Source organism: Esox lucius, chromosome 18 (assembly GCF_011004845.1).
Source record: "Esox lucius isolate fEsoLuc1 chromosome 18, fEsoLuc1.pri, whole genome shotgun sequence".
Classification (NCBI taxonomy): Eukaryota; Metazoa; Chordata; class Actinopteri; order Esociformes; family Esocidae; genus Esox; species Esox lucius.
The window spans coordinates 15,420,127-15,446,406 of NC_047586.1; the positions used below are offsets into that span (position 1 = coordinate 15,420,127).

Below are 26,280 nucleotides of genomic sequence, written 5' to 3' on the forward strand. Positions count from 1 at the left end.
CTGAACATTTAGCAATCAATTTTCTCTGTGGAAATTGGAGAATGACTCAACAAAATCAATGGGTCTATTCTGCAGGTCAAGGGGTAGGGCTTACCTTGCAACCTTCCAAAGAGCCAAACCAACAACACCTTTTGTCCATTGAGCGAAAGACTGTCTACCATGATTACTATCAGTTCAAACATCTAAAAATAAATATGGCTAATTGTAAACTATTGTCACCGGCATAAAAGGAAAAACTGCTGATGCTCAAACATATATATATATATATATATATATACATATATGACACCTGGTGTTTTCGAAAATTCTTACTCTTAGTATTACACTGAGAACTGATTTCAAACTGATAAAATTAATTTTCATAGCTCATTTCATTCAATGTTCATCTCCAATCAACATTAAAAATGTTCTTTTTTTTGAAGACCTGGACCAGTGTTTTTTTTGCAAAGGAATTGTGTGTAACCTACAATGCCACGTTGTGGATAAGAAACTGCTACCAATGTTAATACAGAGAAAATATCACATGTCAAGGTGAGCGGTCTAATCTGAAACATCCTATAAAATCTGAATAATACATTTACATCCAATAAGGTTGTGATATATAGGTTTAAGTGTAAGGGCATTGGCATATTATGGAGGGACAAAATGGCTATATAATGGCTGTGTATTTTAAATCAGTTTCATACAAGACATTAAGCCTTTATAACGACATATATTATTTATAATAATAGTACTGCGAAAAATCCTTAGGCCACCTGAGAAAGTTATTTAAAGCTATTTATCTTGGCAGTAATTGTTTATTTGCTCAAAATCACTATAAATATAAACAAAAAAAGTAACAATTTTGCATTGCCCTCAAGGTAACGATACAGTATCTGGTAAAATAATTAGAAATGTCAAAGAACCGGGAAGGTTGAAGACCCAAACATCTGTCTGCATGTGATCAACAGTACTTAAAGATCAGTCCCTTGAAGGACATAAGAAAATCCAGTGAAATGCTTGCTCAGTGAAATCTATCACCAAGCGCAAGCGTCAACAGTGATAAAAGGTTTTACAAGAAATGTCCATCTTAGACTGATTGGCAAAAACATAATATTGTCACACAATAATGGTCCAAAACACTGCAAAGATGATTAAAGACACATTCTGTGATACATTCTGCTCAGGTTATTGGTGGTGCTGTCCAAGGAAATTGTGTCATGTATATGCCAATATGTGGCCTGTCCTCAAAACCACTTTTTTCAAACTTGGAATTTCATGGCTGAGGTAAAAGATATTCTGCACACATAAACAATAACACATCCACCCAAAATGGGAGGTTTTGAAAAATGGTTTGTTTTTCATAAAAGTCCCAGAATGCATCATTAAGACATTCTTGGGAGTTGAATTCCAGACGGAAAACAGTTTTAGATTGGCTTCCATGGAGACTCGACCTAAACATAACTGAAGCTACATGGGATCACTTGGACAAGGAACAGACCAAAGCGGTATGGCAAACCATACAAAAAGCTTGGAAGAATTTACCACAGGACACATTAAAAACATTTACATGAATGTCCACCACAGTGATTTGCCTCAGTTTGGCATTCTAAGGAAGGCCATAGAAAATATTGAATTGGTTCAAAAAGCCGATAGGTTTACGTTACGTTTCATAATTTCTTGTGTGTATTTAAATGTTATAAAGTAGTGTTCAAATAAAAACATACTGGTCAGATAAATAGCAATTTTCTCCTGTGGCCTTAGACTTGTGCACAGTAGAATAGCTGTTTTTAGTGCAATAATGAAACAGCCCAAGAAAAGCAATATTGCTGAATGTACTATAAGATTACCTTTGCACAGTGTTTCCCAGTGCCTCATTACACACAAGTATGATCTTATCTGTTAAATATCTTGTTGTAGGATAATATCAGGTCTATCTTGTTCATTTAATCTTAATCGTTCGGATCTAAAAGGCAAACCTGATCCTAGATAAACAGTCCAATTTGAAATGCTTGATACATAAATAAAAGACAACTTGCACTATTTGTAAAGGGTTTTAGACTAGAGTTACACCACAATTACGATCTAGCGTGAAACTGTATGTATGTATGCTGAAGTGACTGCTTCAGTTGTCTTCCCCAAAAGGCTTTGTAAGACAAAAGAGTCTACAGGGGTTGTCTGACATATCATTCCCAATATGGGCATGCCACAATTGTAATATTTGTTTAATAATTATATTATTAGCAAAAGTAGCCTATATAATGTTGTGGCCATTGCTATTATTGTTGTTCATCTGTCTAAGTATACAGTCATGAGCTCAGAAGTGCAGACCACCATCAGGAACAAACAATGTAGAAAAAGAACACTGTTCTACCCTGCACTCTAAGTCCTTCAGTGTGATGGACTGGCATTCTGCAACAGCCCAACCTATATTATCTGTCGAATATTATTATTACCACGGTATTAAGAATATATATTCATTTACGTTATATTTAACTGCTTCAAAGCCACACAGAGGGAGGAAATGGGGTAGCTAGAGAAGTAGCAACAATTCTGTTTCCATTCTGATGCTTGATCATAGTAGAGCCCAAATGACTAACAAGTGACCACAATAGCTTTCATTATATGATTCACTTGAACAAAGACATTGTCAACAGCTCAGCCATGTAGTAAGAGGTTTAACTAAAATTTAAATAAATTATTCAGCTGTTTACTTCTTTAGTTCAGCGCTAAGAAAGCACATTTGCGAAGTTCTTAAGAAAACATTTGCATTGAAAAGAAACTGTGCATGTCGGCTGAAGAAATAATTGCACAGAAGCTTTAACCCTTGCAATTCAAGCAACTATTGATGACAAAAGCATTCTAGAAAAAATTACTTGCTTGATAAAGGATAATTGTTTATGAACAGAATATGTTCGCTTACAAAACGTGCTTCTAACAAAACATATTCATTAACAAATTATTTGCTAGGAGGTAAAGATATCCCAAGTGGTGCCACCTGACAAATCTGTTGATATTGCAAGGTTTCCATATTCTTTGTGAAACTGTATTTGCTGATAAAGAGAAATGTAACTTTTAATGTAAAATCAGAACATGAATATCTGAAGAAAAAAAATCCTCCAACCTATAGAGACTTTGTTTCATTCACAGATCGGGTGATATTTAAGAAGACGCCTCAATTGCACCAATCTGGCAACCCACATGGCTAGTTCAGTGAAGCGATTCAGCTGCTGATACCCTGAGTCACATACTAAGAGGTCTTGAGTTTGTATTGTCTTTTCTACAGTGTCCATTTCAATTGCCTTCCTTTCTTCATCCTTCAGCTTGGGAGATCTCAGAACATTGACAGAAATTGAGAGTTAAGCAGCGCAACACTGGCCAGCTCAGTAGCCTACATAAATCAGTGGTCAGCATGCAGGAGTCAGGGGAAGGAAGGTGGTTTTCCGGGATGGGAGCTGGTTAGTCCGCATTAGCCCACCCCAGCAACCCCTAGAGAGGAGGTAGAAGAGGGTGGGGGTCAGGACCTCACTCTCTTGGCCTCTTCCCCCTCCATCTCTCACTGCTGCTCCTCTTCAGCCTGCGCCTGTGCCTGGGGCGGAGTCTGGGCCTCAGGTTGTGGCTGCTCCTGGGGGGGCCTAGCTGGGGCCGGGGGGCGCGGGGGCACAGCCTGGTGCTGTCTCTGGCGGTAGGCGATGACTGTACCCAGCAGCAGGGCGATGACAGTCATGAGGTAGAGGTCCCATTCAGGGCCAAGCAACTGGTCCAGGTCCACCTGACTCACTAGTTCACTCATCTGATAGGAAAGGGGGGGCAGGGGCAGAGAGAAGACAGCAGTGATTATAAGCACTAACCCAAAATCGATTACAGCTGGCTGAGTCTGCCGTGGGCGCCGGAGTTCAAACGCGAAGGGGAAAAGGCGAAAACACCCAGAGAGCCGGAGTTGCTCGGCGATGTGCACTCACGTTCAAATCGTGCAGGTACTGCAGGGTGTAGACCAGGCCCAGTTTACACAGAGCCAGGAAGACCGGTACCTGAGCGTCAGGACTGGCCTCAGCTGCCATGTCGTAGAAACGCTTGGCCAGGTGGATGTCCTGGAGGAGCGGGAAGTCAAAAGGCATGAGATTTACACAGCAACGTTGGAGTGGGAGCGTGGACCGCGTGGAGGTACGTGCGCCTACCTGTTTGATGCCCAGGCCTTTCTCGTGCATGTAGCCTAGGTTGAACATGGCCTGAGCACTGTGCTGCTGCTCGGAAGCCAGTCTGTAGTGAATGACAGCAGTCTCGTAGTCCACGTCGGTACCATAACCATAGAAGTGGTAGTCTCCCAGCTTTATCCTAGCCACGGTATAACCTGGGTTGAACAAACAGTACACGAGTCAGAACTGTAACAGTACACGTGACCGTGTCAGAACTTACTCTGGGGCCAAAGTAGGTGAGGCAATGATCTTCCTATTGTGGCCAGTCCCTGTGGGACCTAAGACCCAGTAGCAGCCTGCGCGCCGTAGCAAGACGCTTTAAGCAGGGGGCGCTGTGGACATCGAACGCACGGAATGACCCATAATGATAAAATGTATCTTGTCGGGGGGACTGAAGCACCCGCACAGTCAGGCACATTCCGGAGAACTTGTGGGTATTATCCCGGATCCAGATCCCCTTTAAATCTGGTGCTGCGCCCATGGAACATGTCAACCAGTTTGTGAGAGCGCCAGTCAGTAGCATGGCCCAGCACGAGGGAACACATTACCACTTCCATAACAGCAGAAAGGGCCCCACAAGGTGGTGGAGAGAGTGTTGCCCGTTAATGAGGGATATAATGAGTTACCCTACGGCTATAATGACAGATAAAAGACCACCTCTGCCCAGGGGAGAATGAAGCCAAGAGCCACATATTATACATAAGCATATTATCCTTCCATAGAAAAAGAGGCCCTCGCCATTAAGTCAGCTATCAAGTACCTACGGTATCACCTGCTGGGTCCTGTCTCATCCCTGACCATGTACCCTTCAATGTATTGGTGGTCAGATAGAGGACCGTGTGGCTAGATGACCTTGCAACGCTTTAGTGACACACGCACTATCACACCGGTCCCAAGCAGGAGGCGTAGCAGTTCCACTGTGACGTGGGACTGGAGGGCGCCAACGCAGCCCCGCCCCGGGCTTGTGAGTAACCAGGAACAAGCCAAAGCACTTGTCGGAATAATTACCCGCCTCCATGTCCACTTAAAAACAGTGTGTTTGTGGGGGAAACACTATAGACCTTGGGAAAAGAAAAAAGGCCAATTCGTCTGCCTCCTTTCAAAGCAGTGTCCTTTCCAGGACTGATCTGCTGGCTTCGTTAGGGCCGGGTCCTACTGCTACTTGATAGGTGAATCTCCATGAATTATATCATGGACTCCCAGATTACGGGCAGTAAGCTCTCCTATTGTTCCGCCTCAGTCAGAGAGCTTTTTACATTTAAATTACCCTGGACTGAGAAAATGGTTTTGTTAAATCCCAAGGATTGTTTTGTTTGGAGAGACATAAAAACAGAATGGGCCTTCATGTTGAATAGAACAACCCCATGTAAAAATACAAAAGAAAACCCACTCAAGCCTGTTGTCACGGACATATTATTCAACCAATCCCACTATTGGTGTCTGGGTGCGGTCACCCCGCCCACCTGTCCTTGTTTGCACTGAAAATTTTACTTTCGCTATTCAGGGTTCCGTGCAGGTCGGGAATCACGTAACATCGTCTTTGTTGTTACATAATGAGTTGCGTCAGTTTTGCTTTCAGGTTAATTGCATTTTAAATAGAAGGAGAAGCTAAATTAAACACAACATAGGATCTTTTTGGATGTTTTTTTTTGTTTTTGGGGCTCTAGGTCAGAAAGTAGAAGGATACGCCCAAGTCACCCAGCTTCATTTTAGCCCCATATAGCCCATGTAACACACAACCTGTCAATACTAGAACCATACATTTGAATGCCCCAGCTTTAACCTAGACATCTTCCTCCACATCTACTGGAGGGGGCAGAAGAAGGAGAGGGAGATGTAGATAGATGTAGATAAGAGAGCAGACCAACCCTGTGCTGCCGCTCTGGTCCAGTGGAGAAGGGCTCGAGGGTATGTCTCATTCTCGCTGAAGATCTGGGCCTCCTCTGCTTAAAACGAAGACAAGCGTACGCATGGACACAACTATTATTATTGGGATTCATATTTGTTTTAATTAATTGTCGAAATGATCAAACATCCTAAAGTCCAAGTATTTTTGAATATAAATAACTGTCTATAAGTGACTGGCCACATGCTTGGTTCCATTTGTATAGTCACACTGGCCTCTTGTGGCAGAGAAGTGGAAGGGAAGCATGGTCTTACCAAATAAGATACATTTTCTTATATGTTACTAAATATAAAATTTATTTTCTCAACTTTCTAAAGTGCACACTAGTTCACTCCACCTCTTTTTTTTAAAGTAATGACCTCTTGACCATGTATTCTTCAATCCAAATGCTTTCGAAGCCTTGTATGGGAGATAAAACGTGCACCCTTTCTGAAGGGGGGGGGACAGGGGTTTGTAAAACAGTCGCTGCTAAAAGGTTCATAAATAAAATAATTCCAAAACACTCCCCCACAACAACTATCTACTCTGTTCTTACTCTGGTCCAGTATGAAGGCAACGTTGCTCTGGGCCACCTCATAGCCCTGCTCCGCCAGCAAAAGATACTGCACCAGCGCCGCGTCCATGTTACCGTCCTTAAAGCTGCCGTAGGCGGTCATCAGCCTCTCCGACCAGCGCCCGCGCTCACACACATTCTTGAAGAGCTGCTCGCAAAGGCACACAGACATACACATTCATAGTAAGACAGACACAACGGAGGTGTTTAGGACATTCACAAGGAGCCAGGATCCCTTGACACAAGCACAGACTTAGAGGACACAAATGTCTGATTTCATAAACCAACCTGACAGCCAGCTGTGGCTAAGGCCAGGCTAATCAAAGACAGAGTATAAAAATACTTCACTCTCAGCTAACGGGTAACTAAAGGGCGGCTAATGAAGGTCAATTCGGTGGTTAATCAGTGGCTAAATGGATGGCTATTAAGATCAATGGTAATGAACAGTAAAGCGGCCCAACCTCCACTGAGGTGTGGCAGGACCTCATGACCCCGGTGCCCGTTGCGTGCATCTGGGCCAGGTTGTAAAAGGCCAAAATGTGGCCCGCCTGAGAGGCCAGGTTGAAGAACTTGAGGGCCTGCTTGTAGTCACGCTTCACGCCAATGCCATCTGGGCAGCAATAAGAGAAGGGGAGAGAGAAAAGGGAGCAAAGGACACCCAATGATTAGTCCAAGTGGGGGAGGAAGAGAGGAGGCTGGCAGGAGAAGCAAAGAAAACGTGTTACGGCTGCGAGCAGAATGTTGGTGGACAACTAACAATGGCACTGTATCAGACGAATGGAAGAAGCAACACCTACTATAGTACATGGTGCCCAGCTGAAGCTGTCCATCCACCCAGCCTTGCTCAGCTGCCTTCTGGAAGTATTTCAGTGCCAACTCGTAATTCTGGAAGACACGCAAACATGTAAATCACACAGCAAAAATATGCCAATGTCTAAGAAAGCACACAGCAGGAAAGTATGTAGGGAGGAAATCAGAGAGATGCAGCGGAACCCTATTGACTGTACAAAACGTTCATTTAGCATAAATGTGTCTGTCTGTCATCGTCTTAGTAGTCATGGTGGGAAGTTGTGTGGGTTAGAAGGGGGATTGGTGGATACTGGCACTCACAACTGGCACGCCCCTTCCATACAGGTACGCCATGCCCAGGCCACTCTGCCCCACAGGGTTACCCTAAGGGATAAGAACTGTGGGTGAGGACATCACACAGAAACAACAACCAGGTCCAGCAGAATCACAGCGCACTTCTGGGGGATTTATTGAGAACATGCTGATCCTCAAATACTCAGAAAAGCAATGGACAGTATACAAATGTTGCTTGATCACTACAAGCAGTGGATTCTTAATTTTTTGTTGGCAATTCTCACAGGCCTTTAAACAGGCACGGTGGCGTATGTGTCAGATATCCATAGGAGTGAATTAAAGGTAAAGCTGTGGTAAAGTTTGGACACTCACCATTTCAGAGGCCTTCTTGAAGTATTGCAGGGCAGTCTCATTGTTCTGAGACAAGTAATCACTACCCTCTGAGTACATCTGAAAGACAGAGAGAGAGCGAGAGAGATTGTGAGAGAGGAAGAAAAAAAAAAAAGAGGGAGAAAGAAACAAGCAACCGGGTGAAGAAAGAGGAAGTCATTTATATAATCCCTATTAAGAGAAAAATAAATGTCAAATCAAATAAGTGAGATGAAAGTAGGTAAAAGGCCCCAGGAAAACATCCAAGCCAGATAGTGCATTTCCACACAGCGACACAGGCCTGTAAGGTGGCGTGATAACCTCACCTTCCCCAGGAAGGCCATGGCATGCGTGTTCCCTGCATTCGCTGCCTGGTTGAAGTAATCATAGGCCCGCTGTCGATGGACAACAAACGTCAACATAACACCACAAAAGGATCGAGTGGTATGAACTAGTTCTTATACAAGGTTTCAAATTGGTTTACCTGGTGGTTCTGCTCCACCCCCCGGCCGCCGTGAAGATGTAGCTGACCCAGTCCCACCTGTTCCGACCACAAAAATGTTTTAATAAACACTACACAAATGGGATTCCAAAATGCACCTTGTTCAGGAAATTGAGCTTTACTTTTCACCAGGGACTGTATGAATCAGGCATCTCAGAAAAAGTCCCAGCAATCCTGTTACAAAATCTTGTCTCAGAGTAGTTTAAGTATGATGTTAAGACACTCGACAGACAATTTCTAACGGACTACAACCAACCAACATTCCTAAGCAGTTCATCAAAACATTTTTCCCAGGAAAGAAAGATTGTGATCGCACCCACAGGCGCGCAGCTGGTGGAGTTATAACCCTAACCTGAGCCTGGACATCTCCCTTCTCAGCCAGGAACTGATAGTACTGGATCAGGTCTTCCTCCAGCATGCCGCTGGTGGAACCTGGGTTCTCCACCTCATCCAGCAGACGGACCCTCTGCACGGCACTGCCCCCTGTCAGGGACACATCACTGGCCACTGGAGGAGGGAAGAAAGGGACAGAGATGAAGCCTTCAGACTTTTATTCAGTTTGCAGCGCCTGCAAACACGGAGATTCACGGTCATCTGAGACAGTGACCATGTTTAATCTGGTTACGTGGAGGTCCTACCATGATTGGCTACCAGTCTGTAGTGCGTAAGGGCTGACTCGCAGCTCTGGGGTACACCCACACCACCCCAGTATCGATAGCCCTAGAACGACAATGTTAGGAAACGAGGGAAAGGCCAATCATTATACAGACTATCCAGACAAGAAAAAAAAAGTAAAGCTTGTTAATTCAAATCTATAACAAGTAGAACAGCTCACCAGAATCATATGAGACACCAGGTTTCCACCCAAGGCCCCAAAGGTATAGTAAACCAAGGCCTGAAATAGTAACAGGTTAGTCTTTAACTTGCATTCCTGTTTTAGGAAGTACATTCAGTAACAACTACGAAAAAATCTGCTTTGAACACACTGACAAAATGAAGCTGATAGTTTATTCATCGTAATTAGCAAAGTGTTAACTTTGAAATTAAATGTGGTTGCTAATTCTTAGCTAAAATGAAAGTAGTAATGATTTATGGGTAAATACTGTATTCAAAATGTGTGCACCCCACACTAATATTATGAAATGTCACCTTGCCATATTAAGAAACATATCAATGAACAATTGTAGCATTTGTATATCAGTATATAGGCTACATGGAAAAGGAAACAGAGGCTTGGAGCAAGGAGGGAGAGAAAGTCCCTCCAGATAAATGATTAAATTCAAAAACAGAGGGAGAGCGAACAGGCTGTATGTTGGTACCTTTGCTTGGCTGGAGTTCACTCCTAATCCGGCAGCGTACAAGAAACCAAGGGCCTGTTGGAAGATACAGGCTGGAGCATTAAACTAAGCTACCCCCACCCACATGCATGAACACTGATAAAACAATTCTCTCTTTTTCTTTTTAGATAATCCTCTCAGTAAACAGATTATCCCCTGAAAAAACAAGTTCAATTAGCTATTTTAAGACCTAAGTGTCCCCTAGTTCTTAGGCATTAACAAAGCATTTTTAATGTCCCAGTTGTTTTAATGGATAGTGCAAATATTGGCAATGAAGGTTTTAATCTGCCAGATTAACTCATGAACACAACTTTTATGTCCCTGTGTGGAGACTGATACAAGTGGAAAAAATAGGAGTGCTATACAGTGTGAGCAAAACCACTGAAAATCTATGGGGTCAGCTAGCTGATTGTGACAATGCTAGCTAATCAGGTGGATCTACATTACACAGCATTAACTTAAGATAGCAATCGTGACTAAAACTACTTTTAACTTGTTTCAAACTTAAAGCAGTCACAGAGACACAAAACGTTTTCCATACGTTTCTGATTCAGGGAGTGAAAGTTCCTTAAGAATCATACTATACCTTATAGGAGCACATTGTTCCTTTCATATCCTGGACAATGTCTGGCCACAATATACCCTGGGTTAAGTTTAAATAGGAACATTACCGTCTGAGCTTTGGGGGAGCCCTCCAGGGCCAGCTTCTCAAACAGCTCTTTAGCCTTGGGAATGTTCTGGGTCAAGTAGTCCCCGAAAAGCATGGCATATGCCACCTTCTCCATGGCTTTTTGGTGGCCCTTCTCAGCAACCTTCAATAGTTTCTCATACAACCTGAGGATAAAAAGAAGGCTGAGTAAGTGAAAGCAAAAACTATACTCCACTCCATTGACACGCACTGTAAAGTGTGGGACCAGACATATCTAGACGAGTCTGAGTCCAATTAAATGTATTTGCCACAGGGGGACTCGTATCAAGTTCCAGAGAAATCAAGGGCGAACAAAGGACACAGGAAGCATCCAAGCTCAGCTTGGAGTGTCAAGGAAAACGGTCTGAATACTTACGGACAAATATGGATATTCAACTCTTATTTTCAATAAACTGGCACAAAAGTGTTGTCACTAAGAGGTAAGTAGGTTGATGGCAAAACAAAATGTATCCGATTAAAATCGACAAAGCATCACACACCCTCACTCTTCATCACTCATTGTGAGGTGACGGGCACAGGTGAACAGGTTTAGGCACAGACGTGTCCTACATTTAGCATTTCACATGAAAGTGCAATGTAGCATAAAAATATCACTCAAGCAACCTGAAGACAGTTACTTTGTTGTTTAGTCTTGATTGTACCTGTAAATTTCACATTTTGTATACTTTGATATTTTGTCCTATACAGCACTTTGGTCAATGACATTTCTTTTAAATGTGCTTCATAAATAAAGTTGACTTTGATTGCTTAAGCAGTTGAAGCTCTAGAACTAATAATAGAACTACGATTTCTAGCGTCTTCTTGGGTCACCAAGCAATCAAATTATAATGATAAAAGTAATAACGAGGGTAAGCTGTTGATGAAACAATGAGGTGAGCTCACTCTTTCTTCTGGCTCTTCCGGTTGGTTCCGTTGATCATTCGGAGAGCGGTTTGGTAGTCCTTCTCGGCCTCGTCCGCTAGACGCCTCTGCTCCGCCTGCTCCTCCGCTAAAACATAACACAGCAGTAGTTGAAAAAGGAGGGCTTTCACACACTCATCCTAGGTCCATGTTTTGGTGCCACACCTGCAGCAGTGCTTTCCTTTAACCATAAGGCTGATTCACTAGGTTGACCATAGGGGGACAAAAAAAATGCATAATAGATACATAATTATGCATTACTAAAACTAACAAAGATAAATCAAACAGATTGTGTTAATTACAGAAATCACTAAAGATTCCAACTGCAGTTTCGCCACAAAAACACCCAATATCTAAGGACAATGTATTTTAGCCTTAAAAGCATTGAGTCCAAGCATGAGTGGATAGAGGAAAAAAGTGATTGACTTGTGATTCATTTGACTTATGTGCACTATAACAGAGGGACATAGATTTATTTAGAGTAACCATCTCACTTCAGAGTTTCCACAAACACTAAAATGCCTATGTAAACTCACTCTCACAGAAGCCCCATCTCTTGTCCCTGTCGTAATCGTAGGTGGTGGCACACCACAGTCGATCGTCCCCCCGTCCATCAGTGGTACAGTCCAAGTACTCCTTCCCCAGGAAAAGAAATGGAAAGAGACATGGCTTCCCATTGGCAGTGCCTCCATTCACCACAGGAACTACATCAAGCAGTAATCACATGTGGCAGGGGGAGGGGAGATGGTCAATTTAGGAAAACAAGACAAGAAGCAGATTGTGATCTACATGTTTCTACTCATATACTGTAGCCATATCTGTTATCATTGTCATGCCTACATTGGAGATCTGAATAATTTTGTATTAGCCTAAACAATTCCTATGCTTCAATGAAATATCTTTTGACCGGTTCAGTAAACAAGTTTGGCCAGAAGTGTCGCTGTTTTCAGTAAGGATAGTGTGAGACAAATATATTAAATCTTATTCATGTAAACTAAAGCTTTCGCCTTACTGGTTAAAACAAGACAGAACTAACTGCAAACCACAATATTAGTTCGACTCTCAGTTATGGCCCACAGATGTGAATAAGTTTGAATTTCCCATGAGGGTCAATATTAACACTGAAGTCAAGTTCAAAAAGTGAAAACACTGCTGTCACAGTCAATGCCAGGTGTCAGCAGTGTTTATCTTAGTGTTTAGTCTCATTTCTCAGTTCATGTTATCAGACAACATATCTTAACCTGTTTAATATAAGTCCCAGGTCTCAAAATGCAAATCTACTGTAGGAGGACATGAAATATGCAGGGCGAATCCTACACTGCATTGCAGACAGATATAAAATACACACTACAGACAGTGAACTCCAAAAATATTTTGACAGTGACAATTCTTTAGTTATGTGGTTCTGACTATATGGTTAAAGAACTTTCCTCTTTAGTTACAGGATATTCCGATCCATATGAGTTGAACCATTTAGAAAGGACAGCACATTTTGTAAACAGTCCGGTGAAGTTCACAAAATATTTTTACAGTTTATAGTGTGTAGCATTTAGTCAAATATTTAGCATTTAGTCACATCCTTTGCCTGCAATCACTGCCAAACGACTGGGATTAACAGACATCCCCAGACGCTGTGTCTCTTCCCTGGTGTCTCTTCCCAGTACTGTACTGCCATCTTTACTTCCTGCTTGTTTTGTGGCCTTTTTGCCATCAGACTTCCCTTCCGGATGTGACAGGCATGCACATTTGGATTCAGATTGGTTGATTAACTTGGCTACTCAAGAACTGTTCACATTTTGGCCCTGACAAACTCCTTGGTAGCTATGGTGGTGTGTTAACGGTAAACATTTTAACAGCACTGATTCACCAACTGCTCTTTCTTGAAACATACCTTCTTTAGGCTTTTCCTGAACAGGAGGAGGTTGGGTGGGCAAGTCCTCCTTTTCTTCCCCCTCCAGCCCACCCTCCTGCACCCAATCATCAGGTCTTCTCTCTGCCTCAGTTTGTGAAGCCACCCTGGGGGAAGTCACCATGCCTGCAACGATTTTGGCACCTACTGGGACCTCATCTTCCTCCGAGTTGGGGTCATGGTAAGACTAGAAGGGGGAATCAAGCAACATCAGGGAGGGATAGGATACATGGCATTACTTAATATAGACATTATCATCATTAGTTAAAAATGAGAGGGAGAATAGGGCTATACAAAGATGCTTCGGTTAGTTTGATCATAAACCAATTTCATCAATATGAAATTAAATGTATGACCAGTAAAGAATAAATCAAGTAATTAAGGATTTCCATGGGGGAAAAAACTGTAACAATTCTCATTGTACACCAATATTGGTTTTATTGTGAACAGTCCTAAAAAATGGGATAAGTCTGCATTAAACACTGAAATAGAAAAGGCCAGAGCAAACACCTCTTTGAACCTAGAGCTGGTGAAATACAGTGCATTCCAATAATTTTAACACAAGTTTTGAATCTATACTCCAGCACAGGAAATTTGAAATGAATCAATGACTAAAGATCAAGACATTCAATACATTCTACCTCATCCGTGAAACATGGTGGAGGTACTGTTATGGCTTGGGCATGTATGTCCTGAAAATCTACCATGCATCTTAGTTGATGATGTGACTGCTGATGACATTGCTAAGATGAATTCTAAAGTGTAAATACATTTTTAAAAAATCTGCTCAGATACAACTAAATGACCTGAATCCAAGTGAACATGCATTTCACTTGCTAAATACAAGACTGAAGGAAACAATGCCCCAAAACAAATGGGAACTGAAGATGGCTACAGACAGTACAGGCCTGCATCACCAGGAAAGAGACTATGGGTTGCAAACTTCAGACCAGTCACCAAGTGGTAAAAAGTCAAAACAACAAAAACAAGTGTCACTGTCCAAATACTTTTAGACTGCACTTTGTTTCATAATAGTTAACGACATATAGATACCTTTAACTCTGGTGTGTTATCATGATTACCCTCCGGTTCTTCCTCTGCAAAAAAAAGTAATTGATTAGGCATTACGTGACGGTGTAAATTTAAAAAAAATAAACGAATTATATAATTATCATGAATAGTTCTACGATGGTGAGATAACTAGTATGCCTTGCAAACAAGATTGCTACTAGCTAAAACTAGCGATTAAATAAAGGTAACGTTAATTAACCCAACATATCAAATAATATCACCGTTGACAGCTCATATACAGTTACCAGGGTGACGTTTTAAGACTTACCAACTGCTATTCCGTATGAGAAAACTAGAAGGAGAATCACCACAGTCCGAATCCTCTTCGTAGTCTTAAATGATCCTTCAAAATCCATTTAGATGACAGGTACACAGTACTAGCTACGACTGCTAGCTAGCTAATTTCGCTACGTGGATTACGTTAAACATGAACTTTCAGGATTCTTCTTCTAGTGCAGGCTTGCCTAACTAACGTTCTCGAGCACAAAACCCATAAAACAAATATCTTCTAGCAACATAAGTAAACCTTACTCGAGAAAATAGCCGATGGGGGGAGAAGACGCTTAAAAAGTAGCAACCGACGTTAGCTATTAGTGCTAACTAACAGCTGTTTGACATACAATATATTTTAGCTGGCTAGCAACCGGATGGCTAAAAAACGTAGCTAGCAAACCATTACTTATGGCAGATTTTAAAATCCTTTTGGGTAAATGTATGACGTATTTGGAGTTTGTTAATCAATCGTAACGAGGTGTTCCTAATATCCTTTGCAGGGCTTGATCTAACAACACTGATTACTGATGCCTAGCTACTACCCCTAAACCTCGAACCCAACTTCCTAATCCCTCCGAGTGACCAATCCTCTTCCACGTTGACTGACATTAACCAATCGTTTATGGTAACGGACCTCTCATCCAATCGGATGAGCACACACAATTACGTTTCTTGCTCGTACACTATACACAACTGTGATGAGTACGTTGTTACGTACTGAAACGCTCAGATAGAAATATACCATGTAGAAAAAGTATGCCTCTTCGACATGTAGAATTAGTCATCACTCTATTCATTGAAAGGAATGTCTATATGCAAAATTCAAAAACGTTTTGCAAATGAACGTGGCCCTGGTTAGTCCCAGTTTAGTGGTTTGTCCACGACAGCCACAACGCCTTATTACATAGGCCTATCATCAGGTGTAGAAAACCATGGTAATGTATTGCGGCAGGGTATGCAGGATTTTGCTTCAACTGACCTAGACTGTTGAATTTAGATGAAGGAAAACCGACTCTAGAGTATTAAACTGTGGGCTGTGACTGTCAACAGTGGTCAAAGGAGTGTTGACAATTCTGTGTAGATAATTTGGAGCTGATGGAAGTGTGGTTTGAATTGCACATGACAAATCTGTGAAGTTCAAGGAACACCAAAGAAAATTATCAGGCATGAGTGATCGAAAGTGTCTGCAGTGTTATTTATAATTAAGCAATATATTGTTAAAATTGCATTAAAAATGTTTATGTTGATGTGTGGTCATGGCTTACAAATGATTGAACCTTAGAATGTGAGATTGATCAACAAAGAAAACACCTGGTTGCGTTTGGTCATTGTGGCTAAAGGCAACATAACCAGGTATTTTGTTTATAGGGATAATTTGACCTAGATTTATATAATTTCACTTACCCTGAGTTGTTCTTGACGGGTGTTTTACGTTCCTTTCCATTTGCAATGTAGCTTTTGTGGCTCAGGATGCAGCTTTAATTTATGAATTTGGACAATGAAAATAACGCTATTTCCAGACTAGGACAGATGTGAATAATTGTCCTGAAAAATGACTCCATGGGCCTTCAATTACTCAAGGTACATGTTATTTTAACCAAATATCAATCTAGGTCGAAACATCCCTTTAAGAGGCAATCCCTTTTTCAGTTGGCATTGTGTTGCATAACATTGAACCTCAGTAAAGTGTTACTTATTTACTGAGGTTCCCTATATTTAATACAAGGTTTCAGTCAAAGATCTGACAAGAAACTGTCAAAATATGAAAACACAGAAAATCTAAAATAAGCAAGTACGGCACTACATTTTTACATATTTAAATGACAGATCTCACAGGCCTTATATTTGACAACCCTGACCTAGGTTATTGATCTACCTACCATCTTCTGGATAAGTGATGCAAAACCTTTTATTACCTTTACCTGTATAACTGGCTCATGTGCTCTGCAGTTCGCTCAGCAAAACCCCAGGCACTAACATTTATTGGTTGTTCTCAATATTGGCATTTTTCTGGTACCCCATCCAAACTGGATATTGGAATAAATGTGTCATCTTATAATGTGACTTTGTGACCACAAGATGCATAATCCTTCTCTAACTCCCTAACTGTGGCCCTTTGATTCTTATGACCTCCCAAACCATAAACCTGTGTTGAGATGCACTCACATCCTCCACCAAGCTGGATTACCACTGTTCCTCTGGTTTGGAATGTATTATTACCCTAATAGTGGTAAGTGGTATAATAACACAATAAGGCACTGGGGTGGTGTGGTACATGGCCAATTTACCACAGCTAAAAACAGTTTTTAGGCAAGACGCATCAGAGGGCCTGGACACAGTGCTTAGCCATGGTAAATTAGCAACATACCACAAACCCCTGGAATGCCATTAAATTGCCATTACTGGTTACCAACTCAATTAGAGCAGTAAAAAGTGCTGTGATGTCATACCTATGGTATACGGTTTCATATACCACAGCTATCAGCTGTACACATTGATTTCTGAAGATCAATAACCATTTGTTTTCATTTGTGAACTTATTACCTGTCTCCATGGCGATAGATGACAAATGAATCCAACATCCATGTTACCTAATTTTTACACTCTAGTGAAACTGGAAGCAAAGGCCACAATACAGTTCCTTAAGCCTCATTCCCACCAGGCACGGCATGAAATTATCGTACACTGCCTTAGCGCAAACATCGCAATTAATCGATGAATATGTCTCACACACACACACTAACTAATCGGGTTTTGGAAATGTGTCCCTCAAATATTTAGCCTAACTCTCAAATTTTTATCTTGTAGGCTACTACAAATATTGAGCTGTCAAAGCTTTTCTTGCGATCCCACACAGCAGAAAGCTACATATTAGCTCTTCTTCGGTGGTATGATAACTTCCATTCCTGATACCTTACAGAAAAGCACTGCACAACTTGGAAAAATTCTACTTATGCGACACACCTGCCGTACCGCATCCAAATCTGTCCGAGTGGTCGATTAGTCGCAGCGGTGCGGATTGCTTTCTATAGAAATGAATGGACTTCTGCCAGAACGCATAAAGTTTGCCATGCCTGGTGTGAACAAGGCTGTAGACTGAATATTTACAAAAGTAGAACAATGCAGATTTGGATTTAAATTTGCATTACTTTAAAAACACTTACAGGTGCCAAAAATGTATACCTATCTTTGAGAACAAAAATTGTACTTATTAAAAATACATTTTCTCTGACAAATTCCAATAGTATAAAATAAGTTTGCCCAATTTATTTAGCATATTTCAGGGTGCCAATAATTTAGGAGATGACTGTATGTCTGCTTTCATTTATTCAGTGTAAGAACATAAGCTGTGAGCAAATCTTTTTCTACAAACAAACATCATTGGACACAGGTAGCCATGCACCAATATCAACACATTCTTTGTCAGTCATCTGGCACACTCTGTCCTCATTACATCCCCAAAACATAATTCCGTAAAAATTTATTTCAGCTTTAAACACTTTAAAATGTATGATCAACAATCAATCTCCACATTTTAAATACTGTCAGCAGCACATATACTGATTTGAGTGAGGTAATCCTATACATCAAAGCCAGGAACCAATTAGCCAAACTCAGACAGCCAGTCTTCCATACAGTCTTTTGTATAAGAGTCACTGTTTGTCTATGCACGCTTTAGGGCTGTTGCTACGAGAGTGACTGCGCTAAAGGTGTGCACTCATCCCCATTAAATAACCAGGTTCTCTTTTTAACATGATTCATAGGAGTCAGTCTCAGTAGAGCCGCGCCCCATATCCAAAAGTCTGTTTGATGGCTTCAAAATAGTACCTCTTCCAGCCCTCCTTCGTCCTATCCTCCTCTCCCGTTGGGACTCCGTCACATTCCAGCTTTAACTCTGTCTCGCTGCCTTGATCCTTCATTTTCAGGGTAACAGTAGCATAATGCTCTGAAAGAGGAAAATATAACACCTAAGACATTTATGTCACCACTCAAGTTTCTCAAGTCTAGCTACCCAGAACTAACACACCAGATCAGGTGTTTTTGTTGTAGGGTTTAACAAAAGCCTGTTGGTTTTCAGGAGTTAAGAAAGCAGTTCTTTATAAAGATAACCTGTACAAAAAAATAAAAGTGTCACTGAAAGTTGCATAGGTTTGAAGGGGCACACACAAATCAATAGGGCAGGGAAACCTACCAGGAGGCCAGGTCTTGAATCTCCATTTCATAACAATCTTTTTATCTGGAACCTAAGAAATGGAAAAACAAACCAGTTATACTTGGACATCATCCACCAAAGGGTTATGATGGATGGATGATCTCTGGCAAATGAGCATCCTCACCAGCTCAGTAAAATCTCCACTGACGCTTCCCTCCAGCAGCTGAAATTTCCCTCCTTTGACTCCATCAACCACAGCTGCAGAATGGGTGAAGGCCTGAACCATCTGCATTTCCAGAATAGACCAGGTAAGTCAAAATAACATCTACAAGCCCTCCATTTCCAATGAAAATAGCCAGGGAAACTATTTCTATGCATACCATCAATGATGTGGAGTTAAGGACACACGTAAATGAAGGTTATTGACTACATTTAAGACAATTTAGCAGACGGACTATCCAGAGCGACTTTCAGCACTGAATGCGTACACTGTCATATTTCTCTGTCCCGTTACTTATTTACTCACATCTTTGTTGATAAAGGTATTGTACAGTTCATCCGGTGAGGTCAGGAAGGTCTCCTTGAGACTAAATTTGCAGGTAGGGACCTTGACCCCTGTTTTGGGAGAGGGGGCTGAGACGGAGGGGCCAATCTAGGGACATACAAAAGACAAGCATGATGATAATATTCCTAAGTCTGAATGTGCTGTTTGAGTTAATCTCACTGGGTTATATACAGTATAATCATTTGCTGACAAAAGCACTCAAATATTTTTTTTAAAAGAGCGCTTCTCTTTCAGTGGTGTGTATTACAACTGAGAGAGATTTGTTTCACACGGAATTGGCCAGAAGGAGTGAGGTTTTTTTTCTGCGCACCCAAAAGCCAAGTATTACATCACAGTGAGATCTGAAAAATACATGCAGTCATGCCTCGTTTAATTTTGCTAAGACTCGTGTTGTAATGATCCAATTTTATATCTAGTTGCTGTTGTCCTGGTTTGACAGAGCCACTGAAGGTCTTTCAGTGATATTTCTATCAGCAGATATATTGATACATGTACAAGGTGTCAACAATTGTCCTCTTTCAAAGAAACTACAACTCTGAGGACAGCATTTCCTGTTCTGCCTAAGTTCCTCCCCTCATCCCATGGTAGACTGGATATTGCTAGCTAGCTAACCAACTTTAAAATAACATTGCGTATCATCCTGATTTGAATTATTCATTTTTGTAGGTGGTTTTACATGACAATACTGAAACATATGTTAGAACTTGGGTAGGCTAGAGTACAATGGTTTTAAAAGACAGTGGTAATTGGGTATATTGGAATTTTTGTACCTGGTGAAACATACAAGATCAAATACAGATTGAGGAATGTATCTACTACTCACATTCGGACCAGAACGGTTTATCAGGACCAAAGTTGCATACAAGTAAGTTAATTCTATGTATTTGTGCGTTGCTTCTTACCAGATAAATAGTGTTGCTTATTTTAGCTAAGTTAAGAAGCTAACAATTGAGATCTGTGGCTGGCATTCTACTGTAAAATATATAGCCTACTTCATTTAGATAACTAGCTACTATTATTAAATCAGCAAATTAAGTCTTACTGATTGAAACCCATGCCTGTGGAATTAACCATCACGACCTGTGCCGAGCATTCTACTGTACAATGTATAAATAAATGCAGATACAATTACTTTTGCTGTTATTGCAGCTACTGTCATAACATTTAATACAAAAAACGGTGGTGTACTTAAGAAAAAAAAAGATTTAGTGGAAATTTGAGAGAATGAATTTGAAGCTATTTCTATTGGTAAATGTGTTAATGTTTGTGTTTTTACCAACTGTAGTGGGGTATTATGCAAAGGTCTAGCCTAGTCTTTTCAGATATGGCTAGTTAAATCGCTCATTTTGTGTCCCAATTATTTTCTCTACTAATTTAGTACTGTACAAAAGTATACGACAAATCATTATTGCACAAGTTGGCTGCAGATATTTACTTCAAAAGTATCTGCAAATATTCAGCTTTAAAACTTCTAAGAAAAATTTGCAGTATAGAATACAGTCTTGTGGCTACTTGTAGAAGAACACTATATGTGGCATATAAACACAATATGGTAAACTTTTCAGTTATAAATTGTGAGAACACTAATTTAGAGTGCTTGAAGATTGAACAGTGTCAATTACAGAAAATCTGGGTGATTAAATCGCTTGACAGCCCTAGTCCCATCTCTTTTTCCTTCTTCTGCGTATCATGTCGATGTAAATATTAGCCACAGGTAATTGCCACCATTGTAGAACGCATGACAAAAGTGAAATAAATCTGTAACAGGGGGAGGTCCGAAGCGAACTGCTGCTCACCTGGGTTTTGTCCAATTTGACCTTTGTCTGTGTCTGAGAGGGCTGTGGGTTGCTCACCACCCCATTCACCGTGGGAAGGATCATGCCCTGAGTGAACTCTGCAATTATCCCAAAATCATCAATCAGTATGGATTGACATGAAGAAATACCAAAGATGACGTATAGAGAGATGACTATCTACAAGCAATAGGGGACATTTGAATGAATAGAGACCTCACCTGATTTCAGATGGTCCACATAGCTCCCCAATGCAGATCGCACTTTCTTCACCCCCTCCTTCTTCATGAGTTCAGTGAGCGGTGTGTTAGGTTCATCCTTGCAAAGCGACACACTTATCTGTGCTCAACAAACAAGCCAATATAGTACAGATTCATATCTTGTATGCTTTCTTGTTCTTTTTACTCCCACACAAACGTCTTTATAAGAAATGTTCCCACTTGCTTTTGAGAGTGAACAGCATTACGTTTCTTAAACGTAGTTAAATAAAAAAAGATGTTAGCTGTCAATGTGAAAACTATCCTGAACAAACATCATCCTGGGTGGTGATAACTTACATCTAGGTCATCCATGTCATTTTCATCTGAGAGGTTTGGAACTGAGATATTCCCTTTGTACTTGATTCCAGCTTTTGATGTTCCTGGAAGAGAGACAATGATAAGGAGAGAGATGTTGTGAGGCCTACTTTGAAGGCAGATGCCATGACAACCCATCCATTTCTCTCTGAACTATTGGTGCTTTGAGTGCTGGAGAATATAGCTACAGGCTCATTACCATTCAAACAAGTGCTACTCTGCTCCCCTTGGGTTTGGGAAGGCCCTTTGTGTTGAAAGTAAAACCTAACATACAGGCAGAAAACACTGCCAAAAAAAGCACAACATATCTTTACCATATGTTTGTGTGATTCATAAAGAGTTGTGTGAACGTGAATGTGCGTGGACTGACCAGTCCATGTTGCTGTAACGTTCCATTCATAGAAGTAGATGAGCTTCCCCTTGCGATTGTTGATGGATGCCTCGCCGTCCAGCTTGGGGACATCGGTGACCTCGCAGCTCCCCTCCGGGCCCTCTACACGCAGACCCAATAAGAGTTCCTTCAGCTTGTCTGTTGACCAGCCGGTCACATCACGTTCAGTCCTATAGGTTGACACAAAGTGAACATATTCAACTTGATGGTGTATACCAGAAAACACACCTTGCCAAAACTAGCATAAACATGCATTTGATTTTGGTGCTTAGAAAGATTTGCCCGTTTTAGATACTTTTCTAATATTTTTTGCCTAAGGTAATACATGTGATTTTGAAATCACTGACATAATACAGACATTAAAACTGAATTCAATTCAGCAATATAAAAGTATTGAATATAATGTAATCCACTAAATGTATTGACCTGAACACTGATTGGCCCATATGGACACCCCGCAGAATACGGACCACATCTAGGTTTCTTCCCATGTTCTGACAGTACTAGAGAGCTGTTCCAGCCACACAGCATAAAGTCCTTGTTGTTGCTTGTTCTTTGGGGTTTTAGGCTGGGTATCTGGACAAGCAATTTGTGAAAACTGCTGATGTAAGTACATTTGACCGATTGAAGACATAAACCAAAGGCATGTGATTTACAACCTGTTGAGAGTGATGGGAATGCTGGGGCATCAATGGAAATTAATTGTTTTTAGGGTGATGTCCCTCATAAGTCATGAAACTGGAAATTCTGAAAACCAGATCAGATGAAGTATTTTTTCGTTATGAAGACTACTGTTGTTTCGTTCAGAGGAAAACTGGCTTGTGCAATGTGTGGGTTTGTCGGACGCTGGTTGTGTACATCTATGTCTCTGAATAAAAGTAATTATTTAGGTAGACCCAACATTATCCTCAGTCTTGTGATAATCTCGGTCGTTCGCTGTCAAACGTTATTAATATCCAACCATCTGCTCCTCAGTTGTACCCTGTCCCTGGGCGCTCCCAAAATAACTCTGCTTATGCTTTAGTCAGACCCACCAACTAGTTCCAGTCTTCTGGCCAAGTCATGGGGCAACTACATGGCAATATAACACTAACAGATAATTACTGTTGGGTTAAATTTATTAGTTACCCAGTCAAAAGCCTTATCTGTCCTGACACCTTAATGGTGAAACCAGCTTCCATTTGCTTCAAAAGACTATTAAAAAAAAAACTCACCTTTTCACAGAGTACTCAGAGTTATATGGCCACCAGCTCTGTTGCTAGTGTTTTGTTGACATTTTGTTTTGTTCATTATGTTTAAGGTCTTCTTTCACCACAGACCTTTGCCGATAACTAATTCATTGATTAGTATGCACTTACTACTAAAACGTGTGGTGGTTTCATCTAACTCTTATAAAATGTATGCACGTTCCGGATAAGAGCTAAATGACAAATGTAAATGAAATTATTGAAACTGAAAACAATTGAAATGTGTGTTCATCATCCACAAACGTATACTGAAAACATTTTCACAAGTCTCAGTCACAAGTGAAAGGCCGTTAAACGGAGAAAAAAAACCCCCACAATGATTGCAAAATCAAATATTTTGAGTTTTGTGTTTATTGTTTGCTGGTAGAGGGTCTTGCGTCTGTTGATTACTTCACACAGAAAGTTAAATTAGCAGAATTTTCCATCACTGGCTTTATGTGCTCAACTTAGCTCCTGGATACATTTGACGCGAACTATTCTGTGCATGCGCAAACATTGGCATTAATCTGACGCATTTAACGTTGGTGCAGCATCTCCAGCCTCCCTGACGTAGTGTGGGGCTCTAAACATCTCAACTCTAACACGCCGACAGAGTAAAACGTGGTGACTGAGTAACCTTGTACGAGGGCTTTTGAACACGTTCGTGAAATGCAGTGTTTTCTTTCTTTTTAATCACCTAGGCTAACGTCACTTACCAATGCCAGTTGTTAACGTTTGTTGCATCGGCTCTCTCCTCCACGATCCAGCGTGGATCCCCTTCTCCCCATTTCGCCATGATGACACTTACTAGTATTACCTTCAGCAGCTATCGTTATGTATTACCCAGCTTAAGTTACTGAAAAACAAGCTCGTCAGTTGATTCCCTGAAGCTGTCTAACGTCAGCTAGCCAAATACTATGTACTTCGGTTGCAAGTAACAAACCAAAAAGAGAAAAATGTGATGAGACAGTTAGCTACATTAGCTAGTCAGTAACTTTTAACCACCCAGCTAACGTGGGTTAAATACTGCCAAAAAAAACACCACCGTTAGCTGAACAATTAAATTATATTTTATCAGAAACAATCTTCTGTTGGTAACTATTTTCCGAAGTGGCACTGGGCTTGCTGGTTTTAAGACCTCTGTTCTTTTCTGGAAAACTCGACCCGTTGCGAAGCGCAAAGAGCTTCCGACCTGGCGGATGGTATTACTGGAACGGATGTTGCTACAGAGACCATTAGTGAACAAAACTGACAAGGAGACACCGATCTCGAACACTCGCTCATGTCAGCTTCTTCTTCTTTGATGTTTTACGGCGGTTGGCATCCAACTTTAATGGTGCATTACCGCCACCTACTGTACTGGAGTGTGAACCAGAGATGGAAAACTATACTCCATTCGCTAGTCCCGTGTCCTTTAAAAACCTTAACACCTGTGAACTAACTTATTATATTTTCCAGTAACCTTATTAGAACCCCTTAACCTCTCATACTCTCTTTCAACTTCACCCTCCTTCATATTTCAGACACTCAAAAAGTACATGCTCCCCAGATTCAATACTATCACAAAATTCACATCTACCTGTCAAATGTTTACCCATAATATGAAGATACTTATTAAGCCCACAGTGACCCACTCTTAAAAATATTTATTTCTTCCTGCAACCTTCCCCGTCCCAACCTGTCCCTGAATGTTATGTAAGTGTCTTCCTTTCACCTCTGTGTCCCATAATGCCTCCCTCTTCTTCATCATCTTAGACCAAATCATTGTTTTAGCCTCTCTTCCACTGGCCTGCTTAGCCAACATGTCCACCTTCCCATTCCCCTCGACCCCCACATGAGGTGGAACCCACATAAAATGTATCCTCATCCCGATTTTGCACACCTGTGAGTGGAGTTACAGAATTTCATATAAAATGTCCTGCCTTGTCCTTGATCTGAATAAATGGTCAGAAATCCTCTTATGAACCATAACACCCCACTTTGATACACCAAATGCCGACCATATATGTCCAGTTTGTGAATCCATCAATCTATCTGTTTATATTTGAAGGTGATCACTGTACACTGAATTCAACATAGTAGAAAACTCTACTTGATCCACCCCAATCTGTCTCTAAATTTCCTGTTTAGCATTTCCAAATCATTACTTGGCTGTTCAAGCTGACAAAGTGGACTTACTGTCAGAGGGACTGTTGGTCTGAATACCTTTTCCCAGAACCCCATCTCTTTTCCTAAAGCATCACCCACCCATCCAAAACTCAAGCTTTTAATCCTCTCATGCTCTGAGCACGCTGTTAGAACCTTTCTTGTGGGGTGCCACCTACCAAGACCATGTAGATTTGCTCAATAGTTAGCTGCAGGATATTCCCTTCTTAACCTCAGGAGCGTCTCACCCATCTCCACCATCTGCCTGTGGAACTCTGCCTGTGGAACACAGCTTTGTCACACACCTACGTGTGAGATAAACACTTCATTACAGGAATGAAACGTCAATAATGTTTTCTTAAGACAGGATAGAGATGTGTGTTGAAAAAAAACTGTTTTCCATAGTATGTCAGTCAACATTCACCTGCATTATTGTAGCCTCTCCACTGACAAACTAGCACCAGTGCAAGCACCGTAATGTACTCAGTCTGAGTGAAAAGTCTTAACTGAACTTCAGCAAACGTTATTGTAGTTCACTCAAGTCTGAAATTGTTAGAAGGTATAAATGAAATGTTGGAGTGAAACCCATCACAAAAGTACAAATAGGAAGTTAAGACAGGTAACGTAACTTAACTAAAGGGAACT

At 41.1% G+C, this 26,280-nt stretch overlaps 2 protein-coding genes across 3 annotated transcripts; both read right to left on the reverse strand.

Annotated features, from left to right (window-relative positions):
* Positions 1-777: 777 nt before the first annotated feature.
* sel1l (SEL1L adaptor subunit of ERAD E3 ubiquitin ligase) lies at positions 778-15,338 on the reverse strand. Of its 2 annotated transcripts, none has more exons than XM_010882467.4 (21): positions 14,783-15,338; positions 14,497-14,540; positions 13,426-13,630; positions 12,071-12,238; positions 11,517-11,622; positions 10,597-10,759; positions 9,908-9,961; positions 9,424-9,483; positions 9,227-9,308; positions 8,941-9,095; positions 8,571-8,627; positions 8,413-8,481; positions 8,090-8,167; positions 7,745-7,807; positions 7,432-7,519; positions 7,096-7,244; positions 6,617-6,782; positions 6,044-6,118; positions 4,158-4,330; positions 3,942-4,070; positions 778-3,772 (listed from the first exon to the last, which is right to left on the reverse strand). In XM_010882467.4, exons 1-21 carry the CDS (start codon positions 14,868-14,870, stop codon positions 3,536-3,538), a joined length of 2,409 nt encoding a protein of 802 aa, XP_010880769.1. In that variant the 5' UTR covers positions 14,871-15,338; the 3' UTR covers positions 778-3,535. The 2 variants fall into 2 exon arrangements, with proteins under 2 accessions (XP_010880769.1, XP_010880767.1); XM_010882465.5 differs by having other exon boundaries at positions 6,044-6,121; positions 14,783-15,337.
* A 2,701-nt stretch (positions 15,339-18,039) lies between these two features.
* On the reverse strand, positions 18,040-24,737 carry ahsa1a (AHA1, activator of heat shock protein ATPase homolog 1a). Its single transcript, XM_010882468.5, has 9 exons — positions 24,207-24,737; positions 22,244-22,434; positions 21,856-21,938; positions 21,520-21,637; positions 21,302-21,399; positions 19,467-19,592; positions 19,125-19,226; positions 18,980-19,031; positions 18,040-18,733 (listed from the first exon to the last, which is right to left on the reverse strand). Exons 1-9 carry the CDS (start codon positions 24,284-24,286, stop codon positions 18,561-18,563), a joined length of 1,023 nt encoding a protein of 340 aa, XP_010880770.1. The 5' UTR covers positions 24,287-24,737; the 3' UTR covers positions 18,040-18,560.
* Between the last annotated feature and the right edge of the window lie 1,543 nt (positions 24,738-26,280).